This window comes from Centruroides vittatus, unplaced genomic scaffold (assembly GCF_030686945.1).
Source record: "Centruroides vittatus isolate TY-2023 unplaced genomic scaffold, ASM3068694v2 scaffold_861, whole genome shotgun sequence".
In the NCBI taxonomy this organism is placed as follows: Eukaryota; Metazoa; Arthropoda; class Arachnida; order Scorpiones; family Buthidae; genus Centruroides; species Centruroides vittatus.
Genome location: NW_027122718.1, coordinates 11,675,767 through 11,695,271, shown reverse-complemented (window position 1 = coordinate 11,695,271; position 19,505 = coordinate 11,675,767). Strand labels below are relative to the sequence as shown.

The following is a 19,505-nucleotide window of genomic DNA, read 5'->3' as shown; positions in this document are numbered from 1 at the left end:
ATTATCTTTTTCTGTTCTACGTTGTCATCTGATAACGAGCTTGAACAGAGTGTCAAACGTAAAAGGTTATAAAGATTCCGATACTTTCTAATAAGAACATCTAATTATACCATGATATTGAGGAAAGGAAGTCGACATATTTGAGCCAATCATAAAATTTCCTTCAGAGCTAATTCGAATCCGAATCCTTCAGAATGTTTGAAACATAAAGCCTCCACGAGTAGAACTTATGTTCTAATGTGATGCAATTTTTAAATTTATTTTCCTAGGCTGTAGCCCAATGTTTTTTAATTTCACCCTACGGACACTAAAACTCTTTAATTTAATTTTTTTGGGGGTCTATCGTGTATTCGGCCTGGTCCACAATGGGGCAGCCGGGTAGTGAGAAACGTGCCCATAAGTCAACATGGCCAGGGAGAGCTGGGAATTTTCCCCATCCCAGAGAAAACGTATAACTCCATAGACATTACTACCACTATAAAATTAACGTTACTTTTACCAAGAAAATATAATCTTTAAGACTAATTTTTATTAAAATATAAAAATATATTTATTTTATTTGTTTTAAAAAAAAAACATTAAAGGGCCTGCCAAAAGGCAAACAGGGTCTTTCGTCTGACTCCATACAAACTCTCAACGACCTGATCATAGCTATAGTTCGTTATGATGTACTGTACATGGTTGCTTTCAATTTTTCTGAAGTAAATCATCTAACTGGTTTTTGGCGTGTTCAAAATCTCCCAATACTTCTCAGTAGACAGACAGCTTTCCTCAAGCTTAATAACTGAACTGCACAAGAACTTGTATGAATGAACAACGCACAGTTTATTTAACACGGCTTCTTGTATCAGCAGACTTGAGTTTCATTGCGGCCGCTGGAGACATTTTGTGCAGTTTCTCAATGAATGCTCATGTGGGTGAGAAATTTTCGGCATAAAAATAAGCTACTCGAATCCATGTACCCAGCGATAAACTGGTCGGATATGATTTTGAGTCTCTCAGCAGCAGGAGTATCGACCCATTTTACTGACTAGTTGTCAGATATTAATACACCAAAAAAGTAAGATAAAATAAAAAATGAAAGGGAAGATAAAATAAAACAAACTGAAAAGTATTCGTATAATCAATAACCAATATTTATATATATAATTGGGCTGCACTTTAAAAAAACTATAGACTTATAAGTTTCCACTGTTGTCTGTCTTTCCTTAACCTCGAGAAATGAGTTCGACAGATGAAAGACGAGACCAGATATGGAAACCATAGGACCTGGAGGATTCGATTAACTATACACAAACTTCCGGTTCGCATTGAAAACCATGTTATTTCAATTCAAAAGTTTTTACCTGAAAAGAGTTACATAGTTGACCGGCACGACTCTATTGGTAACAGAAAAAGTATGATGTACAGGGGCAAGACACTACTAATTTGAGGTGAAGAGCATAAATTTTAAATTAAGAACTTATTTAAAATATGATTAAAATAAATATCACAATAAATAATCGCTCGTTTACATTTTACATTTAAATATAACTAATAAATAATACTTAAAACTTTCGACAACCAGTACTTTTACGTAAACAGTACTAGCCCATTTTGGCACTTGCTTTTCTGACATTTGCCAGAACTGCCATACAGTCAGTCCGCACCTGCATGTGCTCTATCTGGTTATTGCAGGGTATTTTGGCAGTTGCAAGTTAGTTATCTCTTTGCATTGAAATGCATTCGCACGACATTTAATAAAGCCTTTGTCACTTCTAAAATGAAACTGAAATCGTCGGCCGAAGCAAATTCTGTCTTGCTTCGCATAATCTATTAAAGCAATGGGCAAAAGCATTTTGTACATCAATTTGAGCATTTTATCAATCAGTCTAAAAAATATAGTAGTTAGCAGTCACGAAAAGTATGAAAAAGACGCGCCTTATAATCGAGAATATATAGTAGTATCTAACAAGCAAAACTTCCGAAAATTTAGTAGCTCTCTAGTGGAGAAAAAGACACGAATATCAATGAGAATGCGATACGTACTGTACATTATTGAGTTTATATCGTTTCAATGATCCGCTATTAAGAATTATGATGTACTAAAATTTGTCACAGAAAAAATTATATGCCAGACCCAAAACTGTTGTCAAGTGCATACAGAATAAAACCGTGGGTAAAGGACACTTCTAAATAACACACACCTTTACTTTTTTTTTTTGCTTGTTTTGTAACTCTTTCCGCCCTGTGGGCACTAAGTGGGCCTCATATAGCAAGCCCATTATGGGTTCGACCAGGCCCACAATGGGGCGGCCGGATGGTGAGGGACGGGGACCGACATATCCGGAAGGACCACCCCCGGAAAAATTCCTGGGAATTTTTCGACCCATCCGGATTCGATCCCGGGTCCCCCAGGGCTGCTAACCTCGACCGCTCGGCCAGCCGGCCTACACACCTTTACTTAACGAGCAGTTTATATTACGTCACAAAACGTTTACGGATACGAAATTAAAAAGCTTTCGATGGTTTGAGCTTAAATTACATTGAGTATCTATAGTAATATGTATTTTTAACATTTTTACAACATAAAAATATCAGTTTAATGAAGATTTATAAAGAAATGATACACGTACTCTATTACTTTTAGATTATTTTATGTAAATTTCACTAATTGTATTGAAATTAACACAGATTAGAGTTCAATTATCAATTGCTGCTAATGGTAAAAATTGGACTTCTACATCGTCACGACATCTGGCGTATACTCGAGTAAGCTTAACCACTTCGCCAACGTCCTCATCTTACACCACGACTCGAGATAGTAAAATTGTTGCCAACTGTTAAAATAATATTTGGTTGAAAATTTATATTCCAAATAAAGCGAAAAATAAATTAATTTTTGTTAAAAAATGTATTAGGTATATTTTTATAAAATAAAATTACATTTAATTAATACATTCACAAAATTTTATTTGAAATAACTGGCAACGTGTCAGTCACCAGAAACGTGCTTTTAGACAAAAATTGTTGTGGTTACTTCTATGAATTCTTTATGTTTATAATGATTAAATGTCTACTGTATTACGTATATTTACACGTGACATAAGAAATTAATACTGATTTAATTGATTTTTAACTTTAGACTGATACTTTCATAACTGAAAGAGAAATATAAAATGACATCTAATTCAAATCGATTCTCAATTGTTAATGGAAGTGGAATCGGCGAACAAGATCAAGATGCTAATTCTGCTTTAACTGAATTAGATAAAGGTTTCTCAAACTTTATTTTTATTAAATAAGTTTACAATGTATAGAATAATACATAAAATTTTAAATTTCCACTAGTAAAAGTAGGCTTGTCAGTTTCCAGTCATATTTTCTCATAGGTTTTACATATAATATGTCTGTATATCTCATAAATTTTTATATTTTAAAATTTTATACCTTTAGAAATTAATCCAAATGATTGTTGCAATTTGCTACACTCCATTTAATTTTTGGTATAATAAGTTTTCAATTGTCTGTAAATTTGAAAGATAGAATACTATATAGAACATGTATCAGTCTACTGCCTATTCTATACGCTTCGCGTGCAGACGTGCGCCTCGGTGAGGCGAGCCCCCACACTCCCCTAAAACCATATAACGTTGAGTACTTCACAGTCAAGTGGGTTACTCGAAGCTGGCATAGTCATGTGGCCTAAATACAGGTACTCCTCACTTTACGACCGAGTTCCGTTCCAACGATTACGTCGTTAAGCAAATTGGTCGATAAGTGAGGAGCTTGCATCAGGAATAAAGGATCGTTGTAAAATTAAACCCATTTGCTGGAAAAGTGAATGGTTTTGATTTTATAAAGTTAAAGATCGACAATTTAATAGACGTTAATTTATATAGATTATTATAATTTTGTGTCTGTTGTTCGTACGTATATGATAGTCGTTTTGTCAGTTTGTCATTAGTTGTTCGTATGTATACAATAAATATGAATGACTAATGAGAAGAGATTTATTCTAAAAAGAAATTTGATTCAGAATATGAAATGAATAGCTTTTGAATATTATCAACAGATTATATTTATTATTGAATTTTACTAGTAAAAAAATGACAGATTCTTAGGTTATACAGAAGTACAAGACATCATATAAGTAATGATGATTGTTATAAAAAAAAACTAAATGTTCACTTCAGTATTATGTAACTAGGATGACTGCACATGGATTCAAAGCTAAGATTCTGCACATGGAAGTGAATGTTGAAGATTAATAACTGAAAGTTAATTTATTTAGAAAATATTTATATAACCATTACAACTATAAATCAGTTTATAGAGAAGGATTAAAGAAGGCTTTGGAAATGAAAAAGACACTATTTATATTTTGAAGCACAAACATTTTTGGATTTTTTTCACTTTCAGGTACACTCATTAAATTTTTATTAAAATAGAGAAAAAGAACAGTTTAAAAGTTGATTAAAAACATCATTCAGTTTTGTGCAAAGGAAGAATTATTAAGCTGTTTAGTGGAATAAACTTGTAGCACATCAAATACTGTAATTGGAGACAATTATATCCTTGTACATAAAGATGATAGAGAAACTTTGTGATCTGAAAAAAAGAGTTTATTACCATCAAAAAATTGATACACTTTTTAGACCCTTGGATATGGGCCTCTAGCAAACTAGAAAACTAATTAGACTGTTTCAATGTTATGTAATATTTAAATTTTATTTAAAACTATGGTAAAAACTAAAACAATATGCAACTATTGTTAATTTAAGAACTTATCATTTTCATTGGACAGTTTAATAATTCTTCCATTGTATAAAACCAAATATTATTAAGCAACTCCTGAACTATTTCTTTGCTGACTTAAACAGAATGCATTTGAAACCGAGAAAACTAAAGACATTTACGCTTCAAGTAAACCCTTTACTTCTTAGTTATCATAGCCATTATGTACTTAAATATTTAAGTATGGAATTGCTTTCAAATATATTACTTCTTACTAATAATTAAAGGAAGGTAGTTTTTATGCAACAGCAAATATTCTAAGTTATAAAAGAACTGAATAGAAATAATGGCTCTTAACCAAACAAATTACTATTCAAATGTGATTTAAAAACTCGAATATCCTTATTATAGAGTCAAAATTTTTAAATAATAAATAAGTAGCAATTACAGTAGAGCATCGATTATCCGACTTAATTGGGGACTGGGATTGGTCGGATAATTGAAAAGTCGGATAACCGAAAAGTATGAAAAAATACATTATTAGTATAGTGTATTAGGCCTGGTTTAAATACTAGCCTCCCTTTCATGGTCGAGCCAGTGCTGCCAGCTAAAACATGCAAAAATTTAACAAAAATAATATTAAAGTAGCCAAGACCGATAAGTCGGTTAATCGGGGGTTGGATAATCGATGCTCTACTGTATATTGTTAAACAGTTTTTTTCAAAAATTAATTTATTAAAAAATATATATATATATTTGTATAATTAAAATTTTATATATGATAAATAAATTTTGATGATATAAACTCGAGAATACATCATTTATTTATTTTATAGGTTTACGTTCTGTTAAAGTTGGTGAGCAATGTGAAGCAATTGTCAGATTTCCTCGTCTTTTTGAAAGATATCCATTTCCTATTTTAATTAATTCTGCTTGTCTAAAACTTGGTGATGTTTTTCGTTATGGGTACGTATGAGTATATGTTTATTTTTTTTAATTCCAATTTTTGAAGGTAAATAAATAAATTATTTGATAAAATGCAATTTTTAGAGCATATTAATTTGAGGTATCCTTAGAAACTTGTCTTTGTTTTATATTTTATATAAGTTTTATGTTTAGAATACCAAACATAGTAATGTAAAAAAATTTAGGGATTGCAGTTTGCTTTAATATTAAAATCTGAAAACTACATTAGTTTAGAGCAATACTTAATCCTGCTAAATTTGACTTTATGACATCATCTTTGCACTCTTCTCATTAGTCTGAGTTTATTGTAGCCTAATATGTAGATCATTATTCAGTCATGGCAACAGTTTTTGTGCAGGCAAATGCATTGTTATACAAACATTTTAAAATACACATATGAAAAGACACAATGTACTATACCAATAATTTCTGATAGATGGGTTACTCGGAAAGACATGAGAGGAAAAGCAAAAACAGAACTGGAATTAGTTGTTTCATTTATTGCATATACCTTATAATGTTGATGCACAGTGCCTGGTCAATACCTGTTTCTGTCGTCAACTTCTGCAGAGATCATTGTCTTGTTGTCCTCTAAACATTAAGCAATCACAGCATGAGCAACGTTGGTATGAACAGTCCTAGGGCATCTAGTAAGAGGCATATTGGCAATTGCTACTCTTCCATGTTCGAAAGCTGCTACCCACCTTGCAACAGATTTTTATGGGAGAGCATGCTCACCGACAGCTTCTATGAGATATGCATGACGTTCCCTTGGGTTTTACCTGCAAAGCACTGCAATTTTTACGTACAAAGGCTGTTCCAGTCGACTCATTTCCATACTGAATGATGGTCGAAAACCAACTGACTTTGCACTCTGCTTCTGTCGACATTCTGGAACATTCACACCATCTAGCAGTGTCATTGTGCAACAATACATCTCAATGTCATAGCTGTACATTGGAAAATGTGGATTCTGCAGAAAAAAAATGTTGCCATGACTTAGTAAGTGACCCACGTAGAATTTTTTATTTAAGGTAAGTTAATTCAAGAAATTTATTAAAATTTGGAATGAATAAAGTTACTTAAAGCATATTTCTAAGTTAACATTGATGTTCAATTGGTCTAGTCTGAGTTATGCATTATGTCAAGTTTGACTATGGCATCATCTTCATGCTGATTGATCTGAAGTGCTGATTTACTTTTGCTATCAGCTGTACATGAAATGTCACTAGAGCACATAACAATTTGATAGTTAATATTAAACAATAGAATTTTTGAAGTAGTTTATACTACTTCAAAAATTCTATTAAAAATTCTATTAAAAATAACAGGATTTTGATAGTTTAAAATCAATATTACTGCTATTTATATACAGTCAGCTCTCATTAATATGAGAAAATATTTTTTTGGTGCCAAAAGAGTAAAAAACAAGCCAAAATTGGTACAAAGTAACGAAACTTGGCATCACTATGCACTCTCTGATATGCAAACTAGCACGTGTTTACCCGGGACCTAACCAATTTAAAGGGATGGGTGCCTTTAAACTTTAACCCCTATTTTCTGAGTACAACAGAAGGATCCACTAAAACTAGATATTTGACCCTACAATCAGAGGTCAAACCCATTTTTGATGAGACTATGTTTTGTCTATAAAACTGCACTGCTGTTAATGACTGGACATCTTAGAGGTATGAAGGCGTACATGTCAGGAGTTGCAATTTGGCACAGAGTATTTGGTGCCCAAATCATGCACACATAAAAAAACAACTTGTAGGTAGTCGGGACCGAGAACAGAGTCAAAATAAAATACAAAATGATCGCCATTTTGTATTTTATTTTGACTCTGTTCTCGGTCCCGACTACCTACAAGTTGTTTTTTTATGTGTGCATGATTTGGGCACCAAATACTCTGTGCTCTTTCTACAAAGACAGGCGCTAGTGCAAGATTTGCACATGCGTTGCTTGTTGGAAATTTCGAAATGCAAACATTGTGAAATTGAATTTTGACAAATGTGTGTCACACGTTACACGTGTATTCTCTTGCTCTCATCATTTTGCAGGATGGCAAAATGATGAGAGCAACATTGGGACAATTTGGGTACAAATATCTTCCCATGTATCATAGCCAAGAACAGGCCCATGACAACGCAATCCGTTGTAACCATGGTGGCAACAAAGCCCGCCATAATCTACGCCAGGACCCAAGTTCTGGTGTCGGCTTTTCCTCATTGGTTAGTGCTCATTTTTTTTCTTTTCCTTAGAAAACAGTGCGCAGTTGAGCCCTGAGTCTCCGAGACAGTCTTGTCCCAAAAATGGCCTTGCCATTTTACTTGATGCTTACTAAGAGAAGAAAATCTGTTCTACTCAAAATGGAACATTTATTACAGTACTGCTTTTTATTGTTTGCATTGTAAAGTTTATAAAGCAACCATTATTAGAAACAGGATTATTTCTTGGGGGCTGTGAAAGTAATTTACAGTTCAGTTTAATGAATTCTGATAAAATTTTTGTTTGCTTTACCATGTGAAAATTAATATTGTGATAATAGAATTTTGTCAAGATAATGGCAAAATTCACTTTAATCAGTGTTCGTTTTAAGAAGAGTTGACTGTATTTATTTTTAAAATTAATTTAAAAGTTTCATTAAAATATTTTATAACACTAATTGTTATATTGTAGTATATTTTTTATGTTTGTGAATTATTTACATTTAAAATTAATAAAAAGAATGCAAGTAAATTAAATCTGAATTTAGATAATATATGGCAGGTGGTATAACTTTTAAACTACCTGCCGTAGAACCAAGGAAGTAATTGGCACGTATAGGAAAGTGATCATGCAAAATTCATAAAGGTCAATTTTAGCAACTCTCCTGGCAAAAAATGGAATGAAAGAAAATTAACTCAGAAACTAACAGAGCTATGAAAAAAGTCCAATTACAGAATGAAAGGGTATTGTTTAATTAATACAAAATGATACTTTGTTCAGCAGAAACTCTTACAGGAAAGAGCATAAAAGACTAAGAAAATGTTAGTGAAAAACCAATTTTTGACATTTTGCAACAGTTATTGGGTAGAGTGGTTGTACAGAATATCTGCTATGGTTACCTGACATAACATCAATGAACTCTTTCTTTTGGAGATACTTAAAAGATTAAATGTACACTAAGGAACATTCCACCATAACAAATTTAAAGGAATGTATTTTCAATGCCTGTCATACTTTAATCCCTGCAATGTTGCATGCTGTTTGAGATGCACTTCTGACTTGTGTTCAGACATGCATCATCAATGATTGTGTCCCTTTGAACACTGTACAATAGACTACTTGGCAGGTTATTTGCACCTGTGCTGCACACACTTTACATATTATATCTGTGTTGTTTTGTGCATAAATGCTTACTATGTTCTTAGTCTTTTCTGCTTTTTCCTGTAAATGTTTCTGCTGAATGAAGTATCAATTTGTAATTGGATTTTTTGCCTAGCTCTATTAGTTTCTGAATTATCCAAATTAGTTTCTGAATTTTTTAGCAAATTAAAGAAAATTTCATTTAATGGATAGCATATGGTCATTTTCCTATTGTTGCTAATTACTTCTGTGGTGCTAGGCAGATGGTTTAAAAGTTATAGGGGATGTATAGACTTTCCTTTGAACTCTGTATAAATATTTTAAAAACTAAATAAAACAAATGTTTCCAAATTTGAAATTTGTTAATGTGCATATGTGGAATTCCTAGAAAAAACAATTCTTTACTAAAAGAATTAATATAACTATTTTTACTTATTAAATAAGAATTGAAAATAATGATATTGATGCATCCAGTTATAAAATATTCTTCTATTAAATAATTCTTTTATTTATAAAATAAACTTTTTTATCAAGATTTTAATAATATGAAAATATATAAATTACATATTATCTTACTTTTATATTACTTTTCAAATGTTAGATATTTACAGATTTAACATAAAAATATATTTGTTAATGATAGAAAGAACATTTAATCCTACATATTTTAATATAAAAATGTATTGAACTTCATACACTTTTTTCATCTGTTCATAAAAATTAAAAACGATTAACTAAAATTTAAATTGTAAATATTGCTAAGTTTAAACGTGATCAATTGAAATGTAATCATCCAGACTTACAATCTATTTTCTATAAATACAGATATTTCTTGAATAGAGAACAATTTATTTATTTATTTATTTTTTTGGGTAATGCAGACAACATAATACTGGACATAAAGCGTTCAGAATTTTTATTTTACACATTAACTATTTGAAAATAAATTAATAATAATTGAGCCACTCACTTGCCAAATCGATTAACTCCACAAAACAAAAAGTATAAAAATTGAGAATATATTTTTTAAAATTGAGAAATTATTTTTTAAAGTTCTTATTAAACTTTAAATTTAAATAAACATTGCAGAATGTATTATTATATATTGTTATGTGAAAAATTTGAAAATAATAACGATTGTATTAAGGATTTACAAATGGAGTTAATCAATTTGGCTTGTGAACGGCTCAATTAACAGATGAATAGCTATTGTATACAGATACTTCTCATTTGCATTCAAACTTACATAAGTCTGTTATAGAATGAAGGTGATTGAAAGTAATTTACTCATCAAAATCATTTATTAACAAATTATTTTTAATTTCTTTTACAAATATTTGATAATTTATCATTTTTAAACTTAGAAAAGTTTGAAAATTTATCAAAATATAATTCTTTTTTATAGATCAAATTTTTTGAGAGTTCTTATATTTAAAGTAATGCAGCAAAGTCAAAAACATTTAGATAAGATATTAAATATTGATGAATTCGTTCGAAGAATTTATTCTGTTATTCATAGTAATGATCCAGTTGCAAGAGCGATGACTTTGAGGTAAGATATCTATTGAAATTCATATAAATGTCTAAATTATTAAGATATATATATTTTTTTAATTTACATATTTTTCCTATTATTTTATGTTTAAGCACTTTGAATTAAAACTAAAAAATTGCTAATTATTTTTTTTAAACATGACACATTGCTTTTCACATTAAATAAGCTTTTCTTAAATATTTTAAAAGCTAACTAAAGAAAATTGTTAAAATAAGTAAATTTAGTCTAAAAAAATTACATATTAAAAGTTACACGAATGACAAGAGACATTCTAAAATCTGTGATGCTTTTTACTTAACTAAACAATTTAAAATACAGTCTATAGGTAGGATTATTACATAATCAAAATATAGTTTTCTTTTATTAGAATCAGTGCAAGTGTTCGGTTGAATGTTATTCTTGAAGAAAGTCTCAAGTGTCATTCTCACGTGGGTATTGTCATTGAACTGTATATTGGCAATATCATTCTGTAGGGCACAAAATAGATGGTAGTCAGTTGGTGCCAAGTCTTGGTTGTAATGTGGATGAGGCAGAACTTACCATCCCAGACTTGCCAGTTTCTCTAAGGTCATCTTTTTTCTGTGTGTTAAAACACTGTGGTTGTGTTGGTTGTCAATTTTTGGAGTGTATGGGAACACTCAAGCTGTGCTAATTCTCTGGTGGTCAACTATGAATTGTTGTCTATCAGTTGCAGGAGAATGTCATCAATACTGAAATTGCTGGTTAGAGGGGTTATTCTTGAAGTGAGAAATTTCCATCCTTGAACTTCTTGAACCAATTGTAGCAGGTTTGCCTGTTGACTGTCCTTGCCAAATGCCTTGCAGACAAGATAGTGAGCATTTGTTGTGTTGTGGCCACTTTTGAAGTGATAGAGCAACAGCACGTGAATGTGTTCTTTCAAAAGTTTCATATTGTTATACATTACTGATGCATCTATTCCCAATGAAATATGTGATGAAATGTTCTCTATTTACTCTACCTATATACTCTGGAAAAAGTTCTAGAACATTAAATAAGTCATTTCTAGAGAAAAGATCAAATGTCTAAATTTGATCTTTACAACCTGATGTAAAAATGATTAATTTTATAATGTCAACTATAATTCAGAACTTAAGTTTGACATTACAATATATTTGTTTTTTACCAGTTATAATCCAAAGAAGTTACATTTATTCATTGTTTCGTATATATCGGGTGGGCAAGCAAGAGTTCAGTGGGAGCTGAAATGTAGGTTTTGCAAAATGCATGGGAGCCGCAGTTTTGTATTTTTTTATTCTGTACCGTCATTTTATTATATAATATAAATATAATATAAAACAAATAATGAATTTTTTTAATAAACATATTTTCACAAAATTGTGGAAATAAAATAGTAAAAATAATAATAAAAAGCAGAAATTAACACTTTCAGCAAGAGCTGCATGTAACTCAAAAAGAGCTGCATGCGGCTCTGAGAGCCGCATTTGCCCATGTCTGGTATATATATTCACAGGTGTTTACAACTTATTACAAAATTAACATATTTAATACAATATAAATTATTGTAACTCAAAAAAATTTTTCATTACAAGGTCACAGGCACCTAAGAAATATAAACTTTGGCATGGGCATCTTCAGTAACACATTATTCAATATTCAATCTATAATTGATTTGCCAAGTGTTTCACAGTATATTTTGAGAGACCAAAGACATATCATTACTATCTGGTGTTTCTGTTTTGCACTGTTAATAACCTTTTCTGGATAAACACTCTTTTGATGATCAAGTGGTAAAGGTGACAGTGTACTGCTCTAGGGATCTGGGATTGAATCTGGACAGATAAAAAAAATTCAAGAATTTTCCAGGAAGTGGTCCATCCAGATTTGTTGGGTTGGATTACTCATTACCCCAGCTGTCTCATTGTGGGCCTGGTCAAACTCATAATGAGCTTGCTAAAGAGACCCTCTAGTGTCCACAGGGCAGAAAGAGTTAAAAATAAAATCCCTGTTATTTATGTATTCCCACAAAAAGTTCATAGTTGTGAGATCTGGGAATGAGGAAGTGATAGAATAGGACTATTGTGACCTATTTTATCAACTAGGAAATTTACTGTCTAATACTGCATTTGCACACAATCCATGACTTACTTTAACCGCTTGCCGTCCGGACCCGAGTTAACTCGGGCAAGTTTCATAGCGTTACAAACAAAACGGTACTTTTGGCCCGGAAAATTTTTTTTTTTTTTTTTGCATCTTTGGAATGTTTTCTAAGTCTCCAAATTTTTTGAAAAATTTTTACCCGCGCGAAAAAATTTTATTGCGATTTTAATTAACCTTTAATGACGCACGATTAACGCTCAATTGTTTTTTTATGGGATTTTTTTATAAAACTTCATTCATCCTTCTAAAGTTCTAGAGCGCCGATTTTACTTCGGTAAAGTTATTTAAAGCTATTTTCTGTTGTCAAAAACAACATCCAATAGTTTTTAATTTTTTTAATTAATAGATTTTATTATATATACGTTTAATTAAGTCGGGGGGGTCGGAAATTTCAATTAAAATCGTAATTTTAAAAAAATATTTAGAAATATACCGCCATCTAGTATTCACCCTACTTTTTACCCTTCTCCTCCTGAGAGTTTCATGAGAATGTCCCGCGAAAGAGGACACCAGCTGTTCTCAAGGTCATCCAGCTGTGTAAACAATGACTCATCGGTGTCAGATTTCGCGCTAAGGCGAGAAAAAGGAAATTGTACTTTGAAGCTTTTTCTTCAAAATTAACACATTTCTTTCGTTTTTTTTCAGTTTTAAGTATTTTTTTATTGATTTTTATATAGAGTTCTAATTAATTAATACATTAAGAGGTTAATCTCTATTTACCCACAATCTCAATTGCAACTGTTGCCAGTCAAACGTCGAGCTGTTCACACAGGCAGTTCACTTGAGAAGAACCCAGCTATTGCACACAATGATAAAACTAACATGACTACTCAATAAGTCACAAACACCAACAAACAAAATGGAAGTTTTGGTTAGAAATAAATACTTTTTCTTGCCATATATCTAATAATAGCAGGCCTCGGAGTCACCCACTTTTTTGAAGTATCCTCACTTTTCTCATCTTTCAGGTCATTTCCACATGCTTAGTTAAGATGTGGGACTAATCAAATATAATTTTAAATCCAAACAATCTGCTGAATTATCAGACTATCGGACAAGAATTTTCTGGAAAAAATACTCAGCCCTGAGTGGGACTCAAAACCGCAACTTTCACTTAGTGTTATTAGGTTATAGAAAACAAAAATTCCTTTCATGTATGTAACAACATTTACTACTATTTTGCTGAATTTTCCTTCCATGTTTTCACTTTGTTTTGTCACTATTGCACTCACTTTTTACTCAGTTTCTGTATTTCAATTCACTTTTCTCACTTTTTCGGAGGGAAAATGGCACTCTCAGACAGGCCTGTAATAGCCAGATCTCATTGTCTCTTCAAATATCTTTTTTATTTCTCTGTTGATAGCCCGACACTTGTTCCATAGCGATCTTGTTTCTTCTTGCGAGTGTGGGATTGTGGGAACTCTCTTATGACTGGATCTAGTTTGAAAAACTCTTTTGTGTCGATTGCGATTGAACCTTGTTTCAGTTGAGTTTGAAATGGTTGAGAGAGGTCACACATAAAGCACAGTCACTGATCTTATCACAATCTAGATTGAAATGTTCAGTGTGAACAGGATATAAGAATTTGCACACACATAATCCCCAATGTGGTAATGCTCAATCTTGCTAGGAAAATTCACCATTTACATTTTTTCCACCTGAGGGATACCAACAATTCCAACCTGTCATAGTTATTGAAGATTAGTTTTTCAAAGCCATAATATTCATGTTGCTTTCTAGTTAATGGTTGTTATTTTGCAGCAGTGCTTATCGAGAATGGTATTGTCAACTATAGCATAAACTTTTTAAGTTACTGTATTCAATGCAAAAAAAACTGTCTCACAGTATCTAGTTAATTCTGTCTCTGTTCTGGTTAATTTTTTATTAACTCTTTAAAAATCATGTTTATTATACTGTAACAATATCTAATGTAACACACAATATATAACAAAAAAATTGTAAGCAGGCAAAATAATTAAAAAATTATTGTACATGTAATTATTATAATTTAGTTTATTTAAATATCTTAATTTATTTAAAAAAAGTAAGCTAATTGCACAAGTTGGTATAGGTGCAGACTAAACTATGAATCAAGCCTTCTTATAACCATACATTGCTATGACGTGCTTTAGTTCTAGTCTGTCTGCAAAGTTGGTATAATGAGTAAATGCCCTTTTAGTCAAAGCTCTGAATAAGCTATTTTGTATATATATGGGTCACCTGAATTTGCTGGAATGAAAAATGTTATATGATCTGGTTTGTAGTATATGCAAGGCCATTCTTTACAAGGATGTTAAGATCCAAAAAAGAACCCCATGTTATTTACAGATTGAAAACATTTGTCCACATAATTTCTTATAAAGTTAATTGCCAGGGTTATATATGATTCTTTTTGTATGTTATGTTATATTTCAGTTAAAGTCTGTGTAGTATGTTTATTTATTTATTATTTAAGTACATTTTATATGTTTATTTTTCATCAAAAAAATTTAATTAATTGGAAATTTGTTATATATAATTTATATTTTTTGAAGAACACTTGGAAGTATTGCTAGTGTGGTTGCCGAAAAGAAAGATATTCATCATAGCATTCGAAACAGTTTAGATTCTCACGATGCAGTGGAATTGGAAGCAGCAATTTATGCATCTGGTCGTTTTGCAGCCCAATCAAAGTGAGGATTAAATTTTGAATTAATTTAACATTTATTTTGGATTTTTAAAACTTTTTTATTCATTTTTTTGTGAATGAATTATTCTATAAAAAATAGAAAATTTTATGATTTTTTTAGGTTTAATATTTTATTTATAAAATGATACTTGAACCTTAGATGATGATAATATTTTTTAAAAGACTTGAATCTTTTTAATCTAAAAAATATTTTTGAAAATTAAAGGTTTGTTTTTTCATTATCTCTAATAGGGTTTTCCTATCCATACTTAAAAAGTCAATTATTACTAAAGTTTGGATGCACAAAAAGTGTTAATGACACTGAAAAATGCTTGTAAAATGCCAGTGATAATATTTTTTGAAATAATTTCTGTAGAAGTTAAAGCAAATTATTTATGAGTTTTTCAATTCACATATCAAAAATGAAGAAATGAAAAATGTTAGAATTAAAAGCATTTTGTTTTAAAAATTCCTTACCCCTCCTCTCATTTTTCCTTTCTATACAAATATTAAAATAATTTTAATATAATATTTGTTCATTTATGCACTTATAAATAACCAATTATTTCAAACTTTCATAAAAAAATAAATATATATTTCATTAATGTAATAGAATACATAAACACTCAAAACAAACCTAACAGCAATTATTATTAACATAATGAAATTTATAGAATGTTAATATATTTCTTAATTTATAAAAATGTGAAACTTTATTATTTTTAAAATATCTGACTTATTATGATTGTATTTAATACATTACTAGATCAATTATCTGTCTTCCAGAAATCTGGAATTACAAGAAAACTGGCTAGTTGTGAATTAGGTGGGCTGTATACACAGTAGTACAGCTATAGTTTGCTTATGTGACCATTTCGTTTTGGGGTTCTGTGGCAAGTGAGATGCCAGTTTCATTTTCAAATGCCATGTGATGCCAGTTTCATTTTCAAATTAGCAATAATTTCTTGCTAACAGGCACATAAGAATAAAAGAGCTGGCATTGGAATTAAACTTTGGAGAAGCAAGTAAGTGCAGGATAATGGAGGAGTTGGGATTTTCAATGGCATGTAACAGATGGTTGCTTCATCAGTTGACAGAAAATCATAAAGATCAACTCAAATTGATTTCTTATGAACCGTTGGCATGCTTGAGGTCAAAGGAGATGGCTTTCTATCATGAATAGTGTTGGGTGATGAAACATGGCTTCACCATTTCAGTCCATAAACCAAATGACAGTCATTGGAGTGGCATTATGCAAATTCTTCTTCAACAAAGAAGTCCAAAATGAATCCATCTGCCAACAAAGTAGTGACAACAGTGTTTTGGGACATGGAAGCAGTGGTGTGTTGAAATTGGTTTACATGAGCTGGTTGTTAAAATTCTCGATGAACGGAGGATGATATGAAGGATAAATGATCTTTTATATATTAAAAGCTCTGATTGGGCTGCAGCTTGAAACAATTGTAGACCTATAAATTCCCACTGTGTTTGTCTCTCCGTCCTTCCTTAATCTCGAGAACGGAGTTAGGTAGATGAAAGCCAAGACCAGATATGGAAACCCTAGGGGCAGGTGGCCCTGATTAACTATACATAAAGTTCTGATGCAAACCAGAAGTCATTTATTTCAATTCAAAAATTTTCTCCTGTAAGGAGTTAGATAGACGACCAGCACGACTCAATTGCTAACAGAAAAAGCATAATGTACAGGGGCAAGACACTACTAATTTGAGATGGAAAGCATATATTTTAAATAAATTAAAAATATAGTTAAAATTGCAGCTGGCATTATGATGATGCCACAATAACTAATTGCTTGTTTCTGTTTATGTTTTTGAAATCAATAAAAATACAATCTCAGTTTTCTGAATTGTAACTTTATGAAACACCCACACATTTAATATTTTTATCTCTTTTTACAAAACTAAATTTATGAAAATTCTTCTTAATCTTTTTCTCTTGAATGAAGAAAATATATTTAAAAATAAATTCCAGTGTAAGTTTATTGACTGTTGATTGGTCAAACTATTTGATTTATTAGATGAATACATCTAATATGGTGCTTTTGGAGTTCCTTTCATACAAATTTTGAGAATTTACAAGATATCAATATTACTGTCAATCAGTTTAGCTATATAAAAAATAGGGTTTGTCAGTTTTTAAAACCCAGTTTTAAAAAACCAGTTTTTTGAAAAAATTTATATAATTTGAAAACCAGGTTTTCCCAACTAAAAAACCAGTTTTTGAGCCTAGACTTAAAAGATAAAAATTAATTAATTATTTGATTTATCGACACAAAATCATCTCTGTCATAAAACAGGAATATTGTTAAATAATAAGTTTCATAAAATTGTATGAAGAAGAATGGAAAAAATTTTCTATAACTTTAGATGAATGGACTAGCAAGAGAAATTGCAGATATTTGAATATCAGCATACACCATTTTGAAAAAAATTTTAATTTAGGATTAATTTTCATAGCTAGTTCTTGTGATGCTAAAACAACATTAAAACTAGTTGCTGAGAGGCTACAAATTTTTAACTTGGATCTAGCAACCGATATAGTTGCAGCAACAAATGATGGTGCTGCTGTTATGAAAAAATTTGGCCAAATATCACTCATAATTAATCAGCTATGCTATTCACATGCTATACACTTAGCAGTTACTGATGTATTATATAAAAGTAAAAAACTTGCTGAAACTGATGTAAATGTTACAAGTGAGGAATCAGAAAATGACGAGCCTGAGGATTTTGAGGATGACTTTGATAAGTTAAGTTCTCTTGATCTTGATGATTGTAGATTATCTGTGTTATCAGACAAATATAAACAATCGATTTACCAAATTGGAAAAATTTGCAAATTTTTTAGAAAATCTCCTGTAAGAAATAGCATTCTCTAGAATTATGTAAAATGGAAAAACAGGAATGAATCAAATCTAGTTCTTGACTGCCAAACGAGATGGAATAGTTTAGAGGCCACGATAAAAAGATTTGTACACTTAAAAGAATGTGTTGTTTTAGCTTTGAATGACATTGGTGCTTCTCACATGTGAAATGAAGTAGAGTATTGTAAAATTGTAGAGCTCCTTAAAGTTTTAGGACCAATATGTTTAGCAGCTGAGGCTTTAGGACAACAAGATGAAAATTTATTAACAAGTGAAGGCATATTTGAATTTCTGTTATGTGAATTAAAAAATTTGAAAACTGAAATTAGTTCCAAGTTGTTTCACGCTTTAGAGGCTATTACAGGCCTCTAAAGCGTGAAACAACTTGGAACTAATTTCAGTTTTCAAATTTTTTAATTCACATAACAGAAATTCAAATATGCCTTCACTTGTTAATAAATTTTCATCTTGTTGTCCTAAAGCCTCAGCTGCTAAACATATTGGTCCTAAAACTTTAAGGAGCTCTACAATTTTACAATACTCTGCTTAATACTCTGCTAATAGCTCGGCAAGAACTCAATTTGTACATTTGCATGTTGCAACTCTATTGGATCACTTGGTGAAGAATAAATTCAAGAAAAAAAAAGACAAATGGGATTAGTAAACACTTCTCCTTTATTTACAAAATCCACAGAATGTTTGGACAAAGTCGTCTAGCATATGTCTTCAACTAGCTGCAAAATCTGATATCATTAAATTATCTGGACAAATATTATCGAGATTATATCCAAATTATTCTACAGAAGATGACTGCAATAAAGAAAAAAGTGACAAAGAAGAAAATCAAGCCATAGCTTTAAAAAATGTTATGGAAAAATCAATACATAAATATCTTCGAGAACTTGAAGAAGTGACTTCGTCCAGCTCTAAGACACTATAAAAGGAGTTTTTAGTATTAGAGGGTACAAACAAAATAACGAAAAATTTAGATTTATTATTTAATGCTTCAAAGACGATTAAACCTAGCTCAGTAGCAAGTGAGAGAGTTTTTTCTATTTCTGGCAATTTTGTGTGCAAAATAAGGACACGGTAGAGCAATAGATCTATAGATGTTCTTTGCTTTCTAAAATCATATTTTCTTATAAATCATCATTGAAAAGTTTAGATTCAAAAACTGGTTTTTTAAAAAGTCAGTTTTTGTATAAACCCTAATAAAAAATTTGTGGTTA

The 19,505-nt window shown here is 30.8% G+C and overlaps 1 protein-coding gene across 1 annotated transcript in view; it reads left to right on the top strand.

Moving 5' to 3' along the window:
* The first annotated feature begins 3,009 nt into the window (after positions 1-3,009).
* The window catches only part of defl (Integrator complex subunit 7), a 57,920-nt gene continuing 41,424 nt past the window's right edge, over positions 3,010-19,505 (top strand). Inside the window, exons 1-4 of the mRNA XM_067288618.1 lie at positions 3,010-3,255; positions 5,553-5,682; positions 10,436-10,582; positions 15,259-15,396. Coding sequence (XP_067144719.1) covers positions 3,159-3,255; positions 5,553-5,682; positions 10,436-10,582; positions 15,259-15,396 — 512 coding nt within the window. The 5' untranslated portion in view covers positions 3,010-3,158. The remainder of the gene's footprint in view (positions 3,256-5,552; positions 5,683-10,435; positions 10,583-15,258; positions 15,397-19,505) is intronic.